Source organism: Delphinapterus leucas, chromosome 2 (genome assembly GCF_059928025.1).
Source record: "Delphinapterus leucas isolate spDelLeu-1000000601 "Yukka" chromosome 2, BTC_Dleu_Yukka2, whole genome shotgun sequence".
Classification (NCBI taxonomy): domain Eukaryota; kingdom Metazoa; phylum Chordata; class Mammalia; order Artiodactyla; family Monodontidae; genus Delphinapterus; species Delphinapterus leucas.
In genome coordinates this window covers 149,030,505-149,049,291 of record NC_143130.1, presented here as the reverse complement: position 1 = coordinate 149,049,291, position 18,787 = coordinate 149,030,505, and the positions used below count along the sequence as shown (strand labels likewise).

Here is an 18,787-nt window from a genome sequence, read left to right as displayed (position 1 = left end):
TGAAGGACAAAGTTTGCCTCCTTGGAGGATCTGCAGGCTCTGAGAGGTGGAGTGTTCTGGAAAGCCATGATAGCATCCTTGGGAGACAGCAGTGGAATAACCCGTTCCCCGAGGTGACATTTCCAGAAGAGACAATGCTAATTTCAAAGTTATTACTGATGCTTATTGACTATGCAATTTATTCAGTTAAAAATATTTATCGAGTGCCCATTTTGTGACAGGCACTGTTCTAGGGGCTGGAGATAAGGCAGTGAACAAAACAGATAAACACCTCTACCCTCACGAAGCTTCCTGTCAAGTGTTGGGAGATGACAGTAAAATTAATTGGCCACATATATGCTGAATGATAATAAGGGTGACAGAGGAAAATAAGCAGGGAATGCTGGGGAAGGTGCAGTCGGCCAATGCAGAGTTTGGGGGAGCCTCACGCAGTGGGGACAGCTGAGTCAAGACCTGGAGGAGGTGAGGAATGATGTAGCCAGGATGCTGAGAAGGATTTTGAAATGAGGAAAAAAAGAATCAGCTCTGCCCTCCCTACCCCTGTCATTACAGCTACTGCCCACCGTCCTGTCACCCACACACATACGCCATTTGCATGCTGCTTCCTTATTTGCTGGAGCAAACATTTCCCCATGTTTTTTCACGGTTTATGATTATAACATTAATTGACACATTTTGTTTAGATCGACGCATCATGATTCACTAAACCCAGCCCCTATCATTAGTTTTTTTCTCAATTTTTTCACAGCAGAGAAGCCTACAGTGGACATTTATTTGTCAACAGGTTTTTTTGCTTTGGTTGCTTTATATCCTTAGGATAAACTCCCAGAAGGAAGAGAGGAGAGTCAAAGGAAATGAGTGTTTCTGCAGCCTTTGCTACCTAATGCACTGTTGTTAGGACGACCTAAGGGGACAATGCCCATTTCTAGCTCTAAGGCCCGGTCTGTTAAACTTTGGTTCCTACCACACCTCACTCTTAACTCCTGGTAACCTCCTCCCGGTTCCTCCAGACCCTTAACATGACAACAAACACTGACAGCTAGAAAGAGCCAGATTGCCTGGGCTGGGGAGAGATCAGGGTGAAGGGTCCTCAAGCTGCCGGCCCCCACCCAGGCCAGATGCACGAGCTGAGGGCTGCACTCACGTGAGCTCTGGGTAGACGTTATCCAGGTACCAGCGGAAGGACTTGCAGTTCATCTTCTTCCTCTGCTCGATCCGCGTGGCCACGCTGGAGGAGAAGGCAATGCTCAGCGGGCGTGAGAAGGCCCGGGAGGCTGGCCCCCTCTTTCCACCTACCCCAGGGAGCTAGGGCCAGGAGCTGTCCAAGGCTGCCTTGCAGCCTTGGTCCCTGCCTTAAGTCATTCTCTGACCTGCAAGCTCCTCCCAGGGTTCCTGGCCACGCCTTATTTCTCTCCTCAAATTCCTGCTCACTTTTCAGGATCTGCCCAGCCCACGGGGGCCAGGCTTTAATCTCGGCTCCTTACTCCTTGAGACCTCAAGTGAGGATACCACTATCTGGTCCTTATTTTCACAGAGAGAGCAGGGCCTTAATGAACTAGAAGTTTTCCTTTCCTGCATTCCAGCTGAGCAGAAAGTGTCTACCAACAAGAAAACCACGCTTTAAACATCTTTCCATAAAGTTGGCAGGTAAAAACCATCTGATGTGTCCATGGACACCTTCCTCAGCTCCACTGACCATAATGGCCACTGACAGATGACCCTCACCGCCTCTCTGAGCCTGTTTGTTCTCAGGAAAGTGGGGACACAACCATCTACCTCCAAAGGTTTTTGTGAGAACCAAATGAATAAAGGGGACATAAGTGCCTAGCACAGGGTAGGTCCTCAGCACATGTTACTTCCCCACTAAAAGAAATAGTGACATAACGTCTTTTTTTTTTAACAAGGGATAGATACAAACAAATAGAGGGAGATTCATTGATGATCGCTAATAATGTTTTCAAACATATCCGACCACAGCATTAAGTAAGAAATAAATGCACTGTGACCAAGTATACCCATGGGCATATATGGCTACAAACATACAACCAAAATAAGAATTTTCACAAAACAATATCCATCCATAACTGCAATCAACTGTTATTTTCTGTTCTGTTCCGTACTAATCTGTAATACTCTAGTTCTCTATCATTAAAAAAAAAAAAACTGGTCACGACTCTCTAAATTGATTTCACAATTAATCCACATTTTGAAAATGCTTAACTAGACTGTAGTCCTAACAGTCCAGGGCAGAAAAATAAGCTAACAGATCACTGTCAGATTTTGAACAGCAAGGGGTGGAGTCAAACCCCCGAGTGTTTTCTTACAGAGAGCCATCCTTAAGCACTTCCACAGATGTCTGTCCTGCAGGCAGCTTGTGGACCGGCAGTGCTCTCATAAGCGAGCCCTCCCTGGTTATTTCTCCCTATGAGGCTGCATCCTCCTCAAGGACCAGAACCTTGTCTCTGCGTCATATACCCTACAGGCCCGGAAGAGCCCAGCGGCCTGGGGCAGCTCAGGTGCTAAGGAGGCCCTGAGCGCTTCCCTGGTGTACACACAATTTTGTATTTTGCTAAGGTTGTGGAGGAAGGCCAAGGGGGGCTGGGAGAGGGGCCCACCTGCCGAAGGCCTTCCCTATGGCCGAGGGCCGGGCCTCGTAGTAATACTGCTTGTATTCATCCATCCACACCTCTGCAGTGCGCTTGGTATTCCTAAAAGGGTAGGAAGGAGCAAAATAAGGTCACCAGGGCAGTGACAGAGTTAGGGTTGGGCTCAAGATCAGCTCTGTGAAGTACAGGGTGCGGAGACAGGAGTGCGCGCGAAAGAATGCTGATTGGGGTGGTATCAATGAGAACAGTCTTTTTGGAGGACAATCTGTCAGCATCCATCAACTCTGTGGGTATGGATACTCTTTGACACTCCACTTTGAGGAACCTATTCTACCAAAATACCAGCATGTGGGCAAAGGGACATGTACAAGAATACTTGTGTCATAAAACATTCGTGACAACCTAAATGCCCATCAATAGGAGAATAATGAACTACGTCCACATGATGGAGTACTAGGCAGCCTCAAAAAAGAACACCAAGGTTAGTACATACTGACGCTGAAGGACGTCTACAATTTAGTGTGGAGTGGCAGAAAAGCATGCTGCAGAAAAATCATGCAGTGCGACCCCATTTATATAAAAAACACAAAAAGAATAGACACATATATGTATAACTGAATCACTTTGCTGTACACCTGAAACTAACACAACATTGTTAATCAACTATACTCCAATATAAAATAAAAAGTTAAAAAAATGTAAAAATAACACCCCACAAACACATGCATCTCTATACAGAAACTATATATATAGATATATATGAAAATAAATTAAAAGACCTGAAATGATAGGCTAGAAATCTATTAGCAGTAGTTACTTTTGGAGAGACACGTGGATAGGAGTAAGACTGGGTGAAAGGGACTTTCACTTTTTTCTCTCTATGTGATATGAAGAGTAAAAATTATAATGTATAATATACTATATGTACATATATATATATAATATATATGATATAGTTTGAATTTTTACAATAAACATGTATCACTTTTACAAGTATAAAAACAACTAAAATGGGATAAGGGGAAGCAAAACAAAAAGACAGGCCATTTGATGAGCTAGACCTGGGGAGCCACCGCTGGCAAGAAGGGAGCCTTAGAAGATGAAGACTCATCCTTGGGAAGGAGTGTTCATGACGCTCCTCCCACTCTCCCCTTGCCACCAGCATTAGGGGGGCGGGTGATGGGGGTGGTCTTCTAGGACCCTGCCCACTGCCCCTCAAGATGAAGTGCACGCTGTGGCTGGGGACACGGATGGGCAGACGCTGACCAAGTCAGGGTCAGGACATGGCGTCTATGACCAGTACTTGGGACCCAGTGAGTGGAGGGCAGCTTCCAGTTGGTCATTTGGCTGGTTTTCCAAGACCCTCATGGACAAGGACAGTCAAAACAAGCGAGGCCTGGTGGAGACACTCCCAGCTTCATCCTTCCAGCCTGAAAGTACTGGGATCCCAGAATGGGGGGCAAATGGGGAAACCGAGGCCCAGAAAGGCGGGGTAGCTACACACAGTCCCTTGGGTAACTGACAGGGCTGGGGTCTAGGTGTCCTAGCTCTTAGCGCGGTGCTCTTTGCACTGTGACCCACCTGATGTAGGTGAGGGCGTTGCCCTCAGGAAAGTTGTAGGGGTGCCGTTTCCTGAAGACGTGGCCCACCCGGCTGCAGGGCACGATCTCCAAGCTCCCACCGCACATCCACACCCGGAAGGAGAGCTCTGCAGAGACGGCAGCCATCAGGACGGGAAGGAGCCACTAGGCAAGTCCCCACGGAGTGAAGGTGGGAAGGAGCTGGCTTCCCTTGCCTTTGGTGTCTCCTTGGAGGCATATGCTGGTGTCAGAGTTCCTGGGCCTGTTTACACGGGGTGCACCCACTCCTTGCACGTGTTCCTGACTGCTTCCTCCATGCGTGTGCACGCACACATCCCACACACACACACCCTCCTCACACCCTCCACACACACATACCCGCTGGCATCTTTCTGGCGGGCCCAGACCTCCCTCACGGCCCCGGGGGTCTCCATTTACAGCTACCAGTGGCCCTACTGAGACATACTTCCTTCTGGTGGGGGTGTGACGCTGAACGAGCCTTCACAGATGACTGTGGTCCCTAGTAGCGCTGGGAGAGGCGAGCAGTGGCCATCCTGCCCCCCAGAAGGGGACGTCACAAGCTGCCTACTCTGTTTTCCACTCAACAATCCTCACTTCCGGCAAGGACCACCTCGGCAGTTGGCTGAACCTCTTCCGATTTTCTACTTTCTTTCATTTTAACCCTGAAGTTGGACACCCTTTGACATTAAAACACCTCCCTCCTGTCCCAGAAAATCCATAGCCCTTGTTTTTTTGTTTTTAATTAAAAAAAAAAAAACAAAAACGGAAAGACCATTTTTTTTCATGAGTTCCAGCCTTGGTTCCTCTTCCTACTCCCCAGGTGGCTGTAAGGACACTTGTGGTCCCTGGCCAGGTCTGGGGGCTCTCATCTGGAGCGACTGCTCAGGGACCTCCCAGGGACTAGCAGAGTGGGGGGCGGAGGCGGCAGGGCTAAGGCCTACCTCCTGGCCAGCCTATGTGCACCCGGTGACTTCCCAGTGTGGTCCACGACTGGACGTTAGGCATATCTGGACCCGCACCCAGGGTTGGCTACGTTAATGGGCTTCCCTAGGTCTGCCTGCAAACTGCCAGGCCTCTGTCCCTTCTCCTGGTCAGAGCCCTGCAGCTGGTTCGGCAACTGAGATTTAGAACTGGGGACGGGAGATCTGCATTCTGGTACCATTTCTTCCAGATTAACTTTGTTATGTTAGTTAGGTCATTTCATCCCACATAGTCCATATTGTCCACATTATTATTACTTATTGTCATTTTTATCAACAATGGCAATGACAGGGAATTCCCTGGTGGTCCGGTGGTTAGGACGCTGCGCTTTCACTGCCAAGGGCGCGGGCAGGTTCAATCCCTGGTCAGGAAACTAAGATCCCACAAGCTGCATGGCGCAGCCAAAAAAAAAACAACAATGGCAACAACAAAAGCGGTAACCATTGTCCATTTACTGAGCACTCACTCCGTGCTCTTTATGGCTGATGTCTAATTCTCACAGCTACCATGTGGCATGGGGTGTTATGATCCCCATGTTTTTGATAAGGACTGTGAAGCTCAAAGACGTTAAATGACCTCTCCAAGGTCACCTCCACGCTCAGGTGCAGAACTGCAGTGTAAAGTTCACACTTTGTCCAGCAAGTCCCACTGTTTGAACCAGGTCATGATCCAGATCATGACGCCGTTGTAGAATCCCTTACACTCTAGTGGGGGGAGGCAGGAACTCAGTAAAAGAAGAAACCAAAATACAAGTAGACAAGAAAATGAGTAGAATACTTCCTCTGCGAAGCAGGTAGGAGACTGAAGCAGGTGAGTGGAGTTGGGGGTGAGGCTGCAGTTTTAATGAGGCTGATTAGGGATGTTCTCGATGAACGGCGTGGGGGGGGGGACATTTGAGCCGAGGCCTGAAGGAGGAGAGGAAGAGGCACGTGACTCTTAGGGATGAGCGTTCCGGGCAGAGGGACAAGCAAGAGCACAGAGCTAGAGGTAAGAGCACAGTAGGCAGGAGTGGAGCGAGGTGCGGGGAGGGCAGGAGGGGCTGAGGGCGGAGCTGGCGGTGTGTGCTTGTGGGGGAAGGGCAGATGGTGTAAGGACTAACGGGTTTTGCTCTGAGTGATGCGGGAGCCCTTGCAGGGTCTTGAGCAGCTGAGTAACATGATCTGACTACCTTTTAAAAGGATCCCTAATGGGAATCCCAAGGTTTTCACGTTTGCCACCCTCACTCAAGGTGGCCTCTGGGTTCTGGCGCTTGGCTCTCTCAGGGGAAACAGGAACGAGTCTGGGTTTGGGCATCTCCCTTCCTTCCACAAGGCACGCAAGGCACGCAGGCCTCTCACTGTTGTGGCTTCTCCCGTTGCGGAGCACAGGCTCCGGACGCGCAGGCTCAGCGGCCATGGCTCACGGGCCCCGCCGCTCCACGGCATGTGGGATCTTCCCGGACCGGGGCACGAACCCGCGTCCCCTGCATCGGCAGGCGGACTCTCAACCACTGCGCCACCAGCGAAGCCCCAAATGAACAGTTCTGAAAGGCCCAAACCCATCAGTGACGAGGGTCTCCTGGCTCAAAACTAGTCCCAGCAGCTGAACGTCTGAGTATCACGGCTAGCCTAGGAATTTCTTTGAATTTTTTCGAAGAAACAAAACCCTCCCTAGAACCACTGTGTGGTTCACCTTTCAATTCCCCAATCACTGAGCCCTGGCCTCAGGCAGAGTTTGAAGTTAGCTATTTGATCATTCACTTGTTTCTCCATCAGGCCCCGGCCTTAAAAAAAAGGAAGGAAGGAGAAAAGAAAAAGGCCTCTGGAAGCAGCAGAGATCATTAGTTTCCCAGCCCCCTGAATCTTTACAGGAAACTGGATTTGCCAAAGCTCCCTTCAGGCTGAGATGGAGAACACAAAAGAGGTCACTTAGGCCCAAAATACATAAAAGGAGGTCAGAACGGAAGGGTCAGTGCACCCCAGTTCCCAGAATTTACTCCTCTGAATGCCTGCCTGGAAACGGTTTCTAAGCGTTAAGTTACAAAGGGGAGAAAATCCCACGCCTGTTTCCACTCCGGCTGGTCCTGAGTTGGAGCCCCACTGCCCATCTGTCCCACTGCCCTAGTCAGAGAGGGAAGAAAGACCTGGTCCTTGCCTCCCAGAAACACAGACTCTGATCACACCTCACAACACTTAAGTGGCTCCTGTAAAGGCACTACCTACACCTGTCAGACGTGGAGTTTCCCAGCTGAGATCTGGAAGGCGGCGTCTACCTCAGTTTGCCCATCTGTCAGATGGGTGAGATACCACCAGTCCTATTTACTTTGCAAAAAACCTGGTCAGGATGAAAAAGGAAGCAGTGGGAAAGGGCTCTGCAAAGGACTGACTGGGTCCACTGCCAGAGCAAGGACGGGCCTTTGTGTTTCACAAGCCTCAAGGTACCTGCCCTCACAAACCCTGGCCCACTCCTGGATCCCTGGGATCGATCGCCACCCTCCTCCACCACGCTCCTCATCTGGGAGGCTGTCTGTGTGGGCTGCACCCCTGGGCTTCCTTCCTATGTGAAAAAGTTCAGCCAGCAGGTCGGGGGAGAGTGAGGGCAGGTGTTTATCCCCTGACACCTTCCACCTGGCACAGTGGACTGGCTGCAGGCGCCCCAAGACCACAGCTACTGTCGGGGAGCACTCCCTCCCTGTCTTTCAGACCTGAGGGTGGCTACACCTCCCAGCAGTCACCAGCCCAGCCCTACCCTGGCCTTTGTGGTTCCCTGTAACTTGCCCACGCCGTGTAAATAGGCCCTTTTATAAACCCCCCTTAAATTACCCACATCAGATGTTCCATCTGTACCCAGCCTTTATCTCACCTGAACCTCACCAGCGACCCTGGGGGTTCACTGGCTCTTCCCTTTCCTTGTGGGGCTAAAGGGTTCCTATGGCCTCATAATAATAATAATGGCTGCCAACATCTTCACCCCCCTCATCTCACTTAGTACTTACAACAGCCTCTTGGGGAAACTGAGGCTCAGGGAGGCTTTCACTTGCCCAGGGCCAAACAATTTATAGGTGGTAGGGCCAGGATTTGCAGCCAGGCCGTCTGACCCCATTGCTTACGTTTAACCGCCACCCCCTACTGCACACACCACCCCCAGCCTTTCTTGTAGGGAAGCAGCCATGTGCTTCCTCCATACACGTGTCTAGCCATGTGGCCACAGGTTCTCTCTGACCACCTAATCTCTTTGTTGACTAGCTGTGTGGCTCTGGACAAATTACTTAACCTCTCTGTGCCTCAGTCTCTTTACCAGTAGAATGGAGATATAATAGTACTTACTTCAGAGATTCAGTGTGAGGATTTAAGGAGTCAATATGTGTAACATCCTTAGGGCCTTACATATAGAAAACACTCAACCCAGGTTACCCATTATTATTATTGTGGTTATTTCCCAACTTACCAAAATTCTCTCCCCCCCAGATGTCCATCTGGGCATCATACTTTCCCAAGTGGTTAAACCAAGACTTGTCAATCACGAAGATTCCTCCAGCTATGACAGGCGTCCTGGGAGCAAGGAGAGGAAAGAGGCAACACATGAGCTGGAAAATCTGAACCCCTCTAGATGGCCCCAGGGCCCAGGCCATTTGCCCTAGCATCCCCCACTTGCCCTAGCATCCCCCACTTGCAGAGTCACTGGGGTCGGATATCTGGCCCGCTTGCTGGCCTCTGGCCTCTCTCTCCCCAGGGCCCAGAACAGAGTTAGCCCTTGGATCGTGCACCCCTAGAAGCCCTGGCAACTGAAATGGCCCTCCCAGGAGCCTCCAAAGCCCCTGACTCAGGGAAGGAAGGGGTCTCTCCAGAGCCCACAGCAGTCCTGACCTTATGGGCTTGGTGGGGTCTGTCCGGGCAATCTTCTGCTCCAGAGGGATCTGCTCCCACTTGAAATGCAGGCTCCAGTCAAATCCTAAGGGCCAGACTAGGGTGAGGATGGGGCTCCGGGGCTCTTGTCCCCTCACTCCACCACCCCCGAGAGTCTCCCTTGATCAGAACCCAGCTTGTAGAGGGCCCTGGGCAATTCACGTACTCATTCCTTCATTCAGAACGAGACAGGTCCCTGTCCTCATGGAGTTTCAATCTACTGGGTAAGACAAAGACTTACAAAGATAAATCAGTAAATGGATAATATGTCAGTTGGGGTTGAGAAGTGCTAAAAAAACAAAAAGAAAGAAAAGAAAGGAGGGGTACCCATGCTATTCTAGTAAGGGTAGCCAGGAAAGGCTCTCTGAGGAGGTAACATTTGAGTAGAGACCTGAATGAAGAACTGATCCATGCAGACATGTAGGGAAAGGGAATTCCAGGTGGGGGAACAGCAAGTGCAAAGGCCCTGAGGTGATTTCCCTAAGGAGAAATGCCTGGCTCCCTTCAGAATCCCACTCAGCCTCAACATCTAACTAACAACTGTGTCCATTTATTGGAAATCTGAGCCCCAAATAGGAAATCCACTCTCGCATTAGCTCCTGGCAACAGATTCTCTGGAGCAGCCTGCCCAATAGAACTTGCTGCAATGACGGAAATGTCCTATATCTGCACTGTCCAACATGGTAGACACTAGTCACATGTGGTTATTGAGCACTTGAAATGCTGCTAGGGCAACTTAGGAACTGAGTTTTGAATTTTACTTAATTTTAATTAATTTATATTTACATAGCCCAAAGTGGCTATTATCTACTGTATTGGACAGCACAGTTCTAAAGTCTAGACCAGAGCTGCCCAAAAGAAATACAATGCAAACCGGAGACGCAAGCCACACATGCAATTAAAATTTTTCCAGTAGCCATGTCAAAAAGTAAGAAGAACATATGAGATTAATTTGAATAATGTATTTTTAATGCAATATATCCAAAGTACCATCATTTCAATCATTATCATTGATGATCATATTCATAATCAATACAAAAAATTATTAGTGAGCTATTTTATATTCTTTCATACTAAGTCTTCAAAACCTGGTGTGTATTTTTTCTTACAGCATATCTCAGTTCAGACTGGTCACATTTCAAGAGCTCAATAGCCAAATGTGGCTAATAACTACCATATTCGGCCAGCTCTAGACCATTTCCAGGCGTACAGGTCAGGAAGCCGTGCAAAGTTGAGGGCTCCCCCTTCCTCACCCCCAAGATGACAGCAGTCATATCATGTTACTCTACCAGGACTTGTGGCAATGGTCCCCGGGGCTGGCAGTATTTGAGAAGCATGTGTCAAAGTTTGGGGGGAGGGAAAGATCAGAGACTAGCTTGGCTCTGTCCCTGATTGTGCCAGGAGCCTGCAACTGCCAACCCTGGCCCTTCGTCCCCAACCCCATGGCTCTACACAATCCCCTTTCGTCTTCTAGAGGTAAAGGGGGTGGGGGCGTGAGACGCTCTGGCACAGTTGGGAAGAAGAGCACCAAGCCAGGGCTTTTGCCTGCCCTCACCTGCCTCCTTTCAGGTCTAGAGCCCCTCCCCTGGGAGCTGGACCCACCTCCCCGAAGGTCAGCAGATGCAGCAAGGTAGGCGAAATTATCCAGGCTGATGACATCAATGATGGGGCTCACCACGCGGGTGTGATCCTAGGAGAGGACACATGAGATGGCGTGAGGCCAGGGACTCTGTGAATACAGGCCCAACTGCCTGCTCTGGGAAGAAGTTCTCTTCGAGGCATTGGGCACTCAGCACCTCCTGCAGGACACGTTAGGCTCCCAGGAGCTGTCCTGCATCACCACATCTAGGCTCCCGGAAGGTCCCTCTTGGGTCTCATGGGCACGACGCTCTCCCAGCCTCTTCCTCTCACATCATGTTGAGCCCTGCCAGGATCTCACCTCCTCAGTAAAGCCCTCCCTGATTGCTGCAGGCTGAGGACTTCTTCCTCTTTTAAACTGCTCTCACAGTTATAGACCAGACAATTCCTGGGACAGTGAGTCAGATGCTGCCTGATGTGGATCTTCTGTTGCTGGTGTGAACTGTTGTTTTACTAATTGTCGTCCATCTTTGTACATGTTGAGGTTGAGTCTTCCCAACTGGACAACCGGCAGCTTAAGGGCAGGGACGCTGCAGGCTCTGTGTAACCTGGGTGGCACTCCTCTCATGCCACATCCACTTCAAAGTCAGACTCACGCTCCCTTCATCATCTCCCAGACACAAATCCACCTCCAAAACATTGGTGGGTAATATGCCAACTTTACTAAAGGTTTTTTTCTGGGGGTGAGGGGTGGGGGGATAGTGGTGGTGGTGGATTCTATCATATACCACGTGCAAAACTTAATTGCCCTCCATCAGCAGGATGTCTGTTCTCTTCTTTTCTCCCTCCATGGAGGGACATGGAACAGGGCTTCTTCTTCCTCCTCTCTCTGTATTCTGTGCTGACCCTCAAAATCCTCTTGTCTGCAACTTGGAATCCAGCTCTGCCCCTCAGTTCACACTCCGTCTCAGGACGACAAAAATGTGGGACGTGGCGGATCAGGGGAGACCATCCACGGTCTCCCACAGTGTTCTATGGGGGCCTCACCTTATCGTTTTTATAGACTTTTTGTATTGAGATTTAATTCACATTTTTATAACCATTTTATTAGATATAATTGATATACCATAAAGTTCGCCATTTTAAAGTGTACAATTCAGTGGTTTGTAGTATATTCACAAGGTTGTGGCGCCGTCACCACTCTCTAATTCCAAAACATTTTCAGCACCTCAATTAGAAACCCTGTACCATTAGCAGTCACTCCCCATACCCCGCTCCCTCCAGCCCCTGACAACCACTAATCCCCTTTGGATTTCTATGGATTTATTTATTCTGGACATTTCATATAAATGGAATCATATAATATGCAGTTTTTGTTACTGGCTTCTTTCACTTAGCATAAGGTTTTCAAAGTTCATCCATATTGTAACCTGTATCATTACTTCATTGTTTTTATGGCTGAACAGTATTCCAGTGTATGGATATATCACATTCTGTTTATCCATTCACGGTTGATAGACATATTGCTGTTTCCATGTTTCAGCTATTCTGAATAACACTGCTCTGAACACTCAGACACAAGTTTTTGTGTGGGGTATGTTTTCATTTCTCTTGAGTATATACCTAGCAGTGGAATTGCAGGGTCATATGGTAACTCTATGTTTAAACTTTTGAGGAAGTGCCAGACTGTTTTCCAAAGTGGAGAACAGCACCATTTGACATGCTCCCCAGCAATGTATAAAGACTCCTATTTATCTACATCCTCACCAGCACTTGTACTGTCCATCCTTTTGATTATAACCATCCTGTAGGTATCAAGTGGTACCTCATTGTGGTTTTGACTTGCATTTCCCTAATGACTTAACGTTGAGCATCTTTTCATGCGCTGGTTGACCATTTGTCTATTTTCCATTGCGGTGCGTGGGCTTCTCAGTGCGGTGGCTTCTCTTGTTGCAGAGCATGGGCTCTAGGCGCCCGGGCTTCAGTAGTTGTGGCACTCAGGCTCAGTCGTTGTGGCTCGCGAGCTCTAGAGCGCAGGCTCAGAAGTTGTGGCACATGGGCTTAGTTGTTCCGTGGCCTGTGGGATCTTCCCGGACAAGGGCTCGAACCCGTGTCCTCTGCATTGGCAGGTGGATTCTTAACCACTGTGCCACCAGGGAAGCCCTTTTTTCATTTTTAAATTGGGTTATTTGTCTTTTATGGTTGAGTTGAAATCACCTCATCCTATGTTCCAAATGTCCAAATCCTCCCCATTCTAGAGAACAGCAGGCACATGGGAGGGCCCCCCCTGCTTGAGAACATCATCCTCTCCTCCCTCCTTCTCAGGCTTCCCAGCCTGACTCACCCTCACTCATCACTCCCTCAGGAGGAAAACAACACCACCCGTTCGTAGTAGGAGCTTTGTGGCTCACCCAGGCTTTCAGCCAATTTAATTCTCACCACAACCCAGTCAGACAAATATTACAATTATCCCTGTTTTCAGATGAGAAAGCTCAATGAGGTGAAGTTACTCAGGAGGGAGCAGACCATTTAGGCTTCCTACTCTGCCTGCCCAACTCCAGAGACCGTTCATCATCCCCCCTCATGCCAAGAACATGTGGGCACGTCCAGAGCTCCCCCAGGGACAGACAGACTTACCTCCTTCACCCGCTGCAGCATGGGCTGCAGCCACTCGGTGTTCACTTCGCAGTGGCTGTCCAGAAAGGTGAGGACAGCAGCTGCGGCCGCATCTGCCCCGCGAACTCGGGACCGGATCAGCCCTGCAATGGGAAGGGACAAAGGATGGTGCTGGGACTGAGCCAATTTGCTCATCCGTCCCCCCAAAGTCTCAGGGCTCTCCGCCCCTTAGGGCTGAGGTTTCCTCTGAGTTATTGTGATTTAACTTTACTTCGTATTTCTTGATTTCTTCCCTCCCTCTTTTTCTTTCTCTCACCCATCCATCAACCACCATTACTCTAAGGTTATTCTCTGAGTGCCCTCTGCATGCCAGACACTGGACTCTGGGGACACACTGATGAACAGTCAGAGTTTAGTGAACAGAAGTTGCAATATAGTGTGGTTTGGTACCAAAGGAGAGCCAGAAACCACCACTCAGGAACCTCAGGGTGGTCCCCTCCAGCTGCATAGAGGATACTCTATGACATGCAGAGAGTCTTCTAGACTAAGACAAGCTGGAGTTAGTATGCCAGCCCCTTCACTAACTGTAGCATATTATTTAACCTCTCTGAGCCTTAGTTTTCTTATCCAGAAGATTCAGAGAGAGTAATCCCTGCCTCTTGGGGACAGTGCGTGGTGTCCAGGAAGCCGACACGAGCAGAGATTCTACTCTGCTTCCACCTCATTCCCCAGTCTCGTCGAAGGCTCGTCAACTGTCAAAAAATGGCCTCGCTTTTGGCAGCACCCTGGTCGGAGCTGGGGACTTGCCTGATCAGGAGGGAGGAGACCCAGATGGTCCTGCCCCTGACAGAGCAGCCACTGGTGTGGGGAGATTTCCCTGGCCACACCTCTGCCCGGCACTCTACTGCCCCATCCTTCTACTCCATAGGGAGCTGTAAAGCACCTAATCATAAATGTACATCTATGTTGGGTAAAACCCCAGGGAACAGCATACTCCAGGCCCAAAGGCACCTGCAACCCAGGGAACAGCATACTCCAGGCCCAAAGGCACCTGCAACCCAGGGCTTGGGAGAGATCTCTCTCCGGCCCCTTCCATTCCAGTGAAGGTCCCTTCGGCCTGACTGGACTTTCTTAAATACACCCATCACATCTCTTTCTTTCCTTCCTTCCTTCCTTTCTTTCTTTCCTCCTTCCTTCCTTCCTTCCTTCCTTCCCTTCTTCCTTCCTCTCTCTCTCCCTCTCTTTTTCTCTCTCTCTCCCTCTCTCACCTTCAGTGGCTCCCTATTCTCTGCTTTATCAAGTCTAAATGACCCCCGTCATCTATCCTCACCCCACTCATCCCTCGTGCTGACCAGGCCCAATTCTCCCAGGAAGGGGAGACTAAGTAGACGGAGGTTAAGAGGCTGGGCTCTGGGTGGGCCCCCTGCCCCGGGGTGGAATCCTGGATTCATCACTCCAGGCAAATTAATGAACCTTCTTAAACCCCAGTTTCTTTATTTGCAAAACAGAATGATGGGCTGTTATGAGGACTGAACATGAGAATGTGGGCAGAGTGAATGCTACAGGGTGAGAATGCAGGAAACGTAGGGAGAGACTGTTAGTACTTCCTGTACCCAGGCCGGACTGATGCCTTTGCTTGCAGAGTCCCCGGGCCTGGAACGCCCTCCCTTGTGCCCTATTCATCTGTCTCACAACCCCTTCACCCAATCCAGGCGCCCTCTCCGATCATTCCCCTCTCCTCCATCTCCTTTCTACCCCATATAATTATAACCAGCCTCAGCTCCATAATAAGCTCTCCGAGGGCAGGGACCATATTTATACTTCTTTTGCATCCCCTAGAGTGACGTGTACAACCCTATGCTGTAGTCGGTGCTCCAAAACACCTCTTGATTGCAAGTGAGGTCACATCTGCTTTACACTGCCCTGTGGTTTTCTCAAAGCATTTAATCCTTACAATAACTGTGCAGGACAGAAAGGGTACTATTATTATTCCCATTTCTCACGAGAGACAACGAAGGCAGCCGGAAGTAGAGCTACTTACCTACAGTCATACTGTGATAGGGGCTGACCCAAGACAGCAAGAGGGTCTTTCCCCAGACCTTGGTTCCGGCCACCAGGAATGCAGCAGGACCACGCTGGCTTGGTATGACATGGCACCAAAAGGGAGCGGGGAGGTGCAGAAGTCTAGATCAAAAGAGCTCTGCGGTGGCACCTAGGGTCCAAGAACTTACCTTCCCGCCGGTCGTTGCGCAGGCATTTGACCTTGGTGATCCTGGTCAGGAGAAGACAGTCTTCAGCTGAGGGTGGAGAGAAGGAAGCAAGCTCATTCAGATATTGACGTCAGACCACATGTGGTTCGACCACTACTGGAACTTCCCAGGAGCTTCTCCAGACCAGGCCCAAGGGAAGGCGAGGCATGGAGGAGAGTGGTCATCTCCACAGGCCAAAGGATTGCCCTGTCCTCCACTCCCCAGCCAGACTGAGGACTGCCTGTACTTGTGGCATTACCCCCCAGGGGGCACCAGAGAGCGCCAGCACTGTCACCAGTCCAACAGCCTCGGCGCTAGATTGTGGGGACAATATTCTGCACACGGCAGTTGTGATAATGAAGGATGCTGCTGAGGCAGTTTAATTTTTTTTTTAATGTCATCTCACTGGTGTCCCATCAAAGCAACACCACTCCTTTTGCACCAGGGAGCAGAGCCAGGGAGGGCACCTAGAAAAGACTGAAGATCCCCGCGGGGAGCATAGGTCAGCCTGTGATGGCCAGAACAACCTCAAGAGTGCTTCCCTTGGCATTCTGGGGAAATGGGGTGTGAAGGGGTGCGAAAAAAGAAGGTGCACACTTACGATCTGAACTGAAGTCATCCACTAGAATGATCTCCTGGATCAGGCTGGCAGGAGTTCTGTTCAGGACGCTGGAGGAGTGACGGGGACAGAGGAGCCCAGATTTAGGGGCCACCTTCTACTTCCTCCTCCCTGCCATGGGTTCCCCCACCGCCCACCTCGGAAGCCAGCACACTGGCCACGGGCAGCTGCTAGCAAACCTTCTGGGCCCTGGTCAATGGCTGAGGGGCAGTGTGTTCCTCAGGCTCCTCCAAGACCCTGCCGACCCTGCTGCCTGGACCCTCAGGTACTTGGGACCCACCCCAGATGGGGGGTAGGGACTGCCCTAGTTTAGCTGTTGAGGCAGGACCTTAGCTGCTCTGGCTACCTGGGCTTAACAAGCCCACCTGAGGACAACCCCCGCTGGTCCCGAAGCTGTCTGCTTGGAAAGCTAGCGAGGCTCCTTCTGGGCTGATGGGTCAGGAGGGGTGTTCTCAGAAAGCTTCCCTGCCAACTCTTTCCCTCCTACCATCCCTCCTCCTCCTTCACTCCCTGGTGAAGGAAACCTAAACTTCTTTAATCCCTGGAATATCACTGGGTACTCCATTCCGAATCCTATTCTTCTTTTTTTGCGGTACGCGGGCCTCTCACTGTTGTGGCCTCTCCCGTTGCGGAGCACAGGCTCCGGACGCGCAGGCTCAGCGGCCACGGCTCACGGGCCCAGCTGCTCCGCGGCATGTGGGATCTTCCCGGACCGGGGCACGAACCCGCGTCCCCTGCATCGGCAGGCGGACTCTCCACCACTACGCCACCAGGGAAGCCCCTGAATCCTATTCTTATCTAAGTTCATTAAGAAATGAGGCAAGTAGAAGTCAGACGTGACCACGGGCCAAGCTGAAGAGAACAGGAGGGGCACCGCTCTCTGAATCGCTGACAGGTGCCTACTGGGCTGGCATCCATCCACCTGAGGCCTCACGTCTGTCCCCACCACCCTGGGCCCCTGACCCCTGCATTTCTGCCTGAGTCCTGGGGACCTGACCTTGTGTTTGTGCATCTCGCTAACAGTTGGACTTCTTGGGTCTCCCTGACCCTGATGCACCAGCCTCAGCCTCTCAGAAGGGCAGAACCCCCCCTGCCAGTGCCCGCTGGTCTTCACGCCATCTGGCCACAGCACCCAGTCTCAGTGTTCTCCCCTGCCAGGGCCCAGCAGATCCCCAAGGCCTGGGGGAACAGCACCACGGAGATGAAAGGTCCAAGGTGGGGCTTACCTTTTCACCGTGCGCAGGAGGGTAGAGCGGGCTTCGTTGTGGAAGGTGATGATGACGCTGGTGGCCGGCAAGTCCGACGAATAGGACACGGATGGGCAACTGAGAAGAGAGCAGAGAGGTCAGAGGGCAGCTGTGAGAGTGATCTCAGGGCAGGCTTAAGCTTCTCTTTGGCTGGCCTGCTGCCCCCTGAAGCCAGGCGTGGGCCCTGGGCCTCCACACCCATGCACACCCCACTCAGGCTGCCCAGCCTGGAGTCCTTGGAGGGAAGCACAGGTTGGGGGACCTTCCCAGGCCTGGATGCTCTTTACAAAAGACCTAGAGCACTCGGAGCCCCACAGTCACTGTAGTGTTGAGGAGGGATCGACGTGTATAGGCACCACACAGGCCCCAGGATCAAGCCCCGGACCAACAGACAGAACTCCCTGCCCGATGGGGCAGGCAAGAGAGACAGAATGGTGGAGGGGAGAAGAGGGAAAATGGCCTCTCTTTGTCTCTGACGCCCTGTAGCTTCTTCTTTCGGATGTAGCGGCTCCTGACATCTGGTGGGATCTGGAGAGGAATCGTTCCCATCCCGTCCTCCCGTGAATTCCTCCCTCTCGCTGCCATCATTAACAGCCACCTGGTGACACCAGGCAGGGGAGCAGCCCCACTCTTCCCATGGGCCCTGGGACACCTAGGGGAAACCGAGTCTCTGAGGAGACACCAAAGGCACTTCCCCCTACCTCACTCCCTCGCCCAGCAGCTCTGCGCTCCGCCTTCTCCAGACACCACATTTTGGGCCCATTGGCTTCCCCATGCTCAGAAAAGGGAATTAAAATGATCCATCCCTGCCAGGCTTCATCCTTGTCGGTTCTGCAAATGCTTCTGTGAATGCATTTATTGGTGCTCCTGGGGCCATGGCGGGAAGGCAGCCGCAGTGCTAGTTTTCATGGCAATCTTCTTTATTACAATTGCTCTCTGACTATTCCAGTGGTGACTGTTTTTTCATTATGGCAATAGGAGAGATTGAAGGTGGAGACCCGTATCCTCCAGACAGGACACTACAAGGGCCTGAACGAGGGAGGGGGCTGATGACTTGCCCGCTCACACTGAGCAGAGTCCGAGCTGGGATCAGCATGGAAGGTGTCCTTGATCCTGGTCTAGGGCCTCTCCCACCTACCACTCTGGGAGAACAAAGAGCAAAAGACTGCCGAGCATTTCTGGGAGTTGCTGAGGAAGTGGCGGCAGTGGGGCAGGAAGAGAGGAAGGAAAGGGATACCAGTGGGGCGGTGCACAGCGCTCTACTCTTTGCACAGTGCAGGCAGGGCTGGTGGCCCCTCTTCACCTCAGACATCACCAGATGGGCACCAAGAACGCCAGGCTAGCCCACCCCCTTCAGACCTCCCCGTGGTCCCCTGGCAGGTCACCCTTGCTGGGATTCCAGCCTG

General features: G+C 51.1%; 1 protein-coding gene across 1 annotated transcript in view; it reads right to left on the bottom strand.

Annotated features, from left to right (window-relative positions):
• Positions 1–18,787, bottom strand: part of GALNT16 (polypeptide N-acetylgalactosaminyltransferase 16) — a 40,027-nt gene that overhangs the window by 9,604 nt on the left and 11,636 nt on the right. The window contains exons 3-13 of the mRNA XM_089906276.1: positions 17,361–17,459; positions 16,500–16,563; positions 16,117–16,231; positions 15,498–15,563; positions 13,288–13,409; positions 10,675–10,762; positions 9,034–9,118; positions 8,615–8,718; positions 4,188–4,314; positions 2,616–2,708; positions 1,145–1,228 (exon numbers count right to left, since the gene is read on the bottom strand). Coding sequence (XP_089762402.1) covers positions 1,145–1,228; positions 2,616–2,708; positions 4,188–4,314; positions 8,615–8,718; positions 9,034–9,118; positions 10,675–10,762; positions 13,288–13,409; positions 15,498–15,563; positions 16,117–16,231; positions 16,500–16,563; positions 17,361–17,459 — 1,047 coding nt within the window. The remainder of the gene's footprint in view (positions 1–1,144; positions 1,229–2,615; positions 2,709–4,187; positions 4,315–8,614; positions 8,719–9,033; positions 9,119–10,674; positions 10,763–13,287; positions 13,410–15,497; positions 15,564–16,116; positions 16,232–16,499; positions 16,564–17,360; positions 17,460–18,787) is intronic.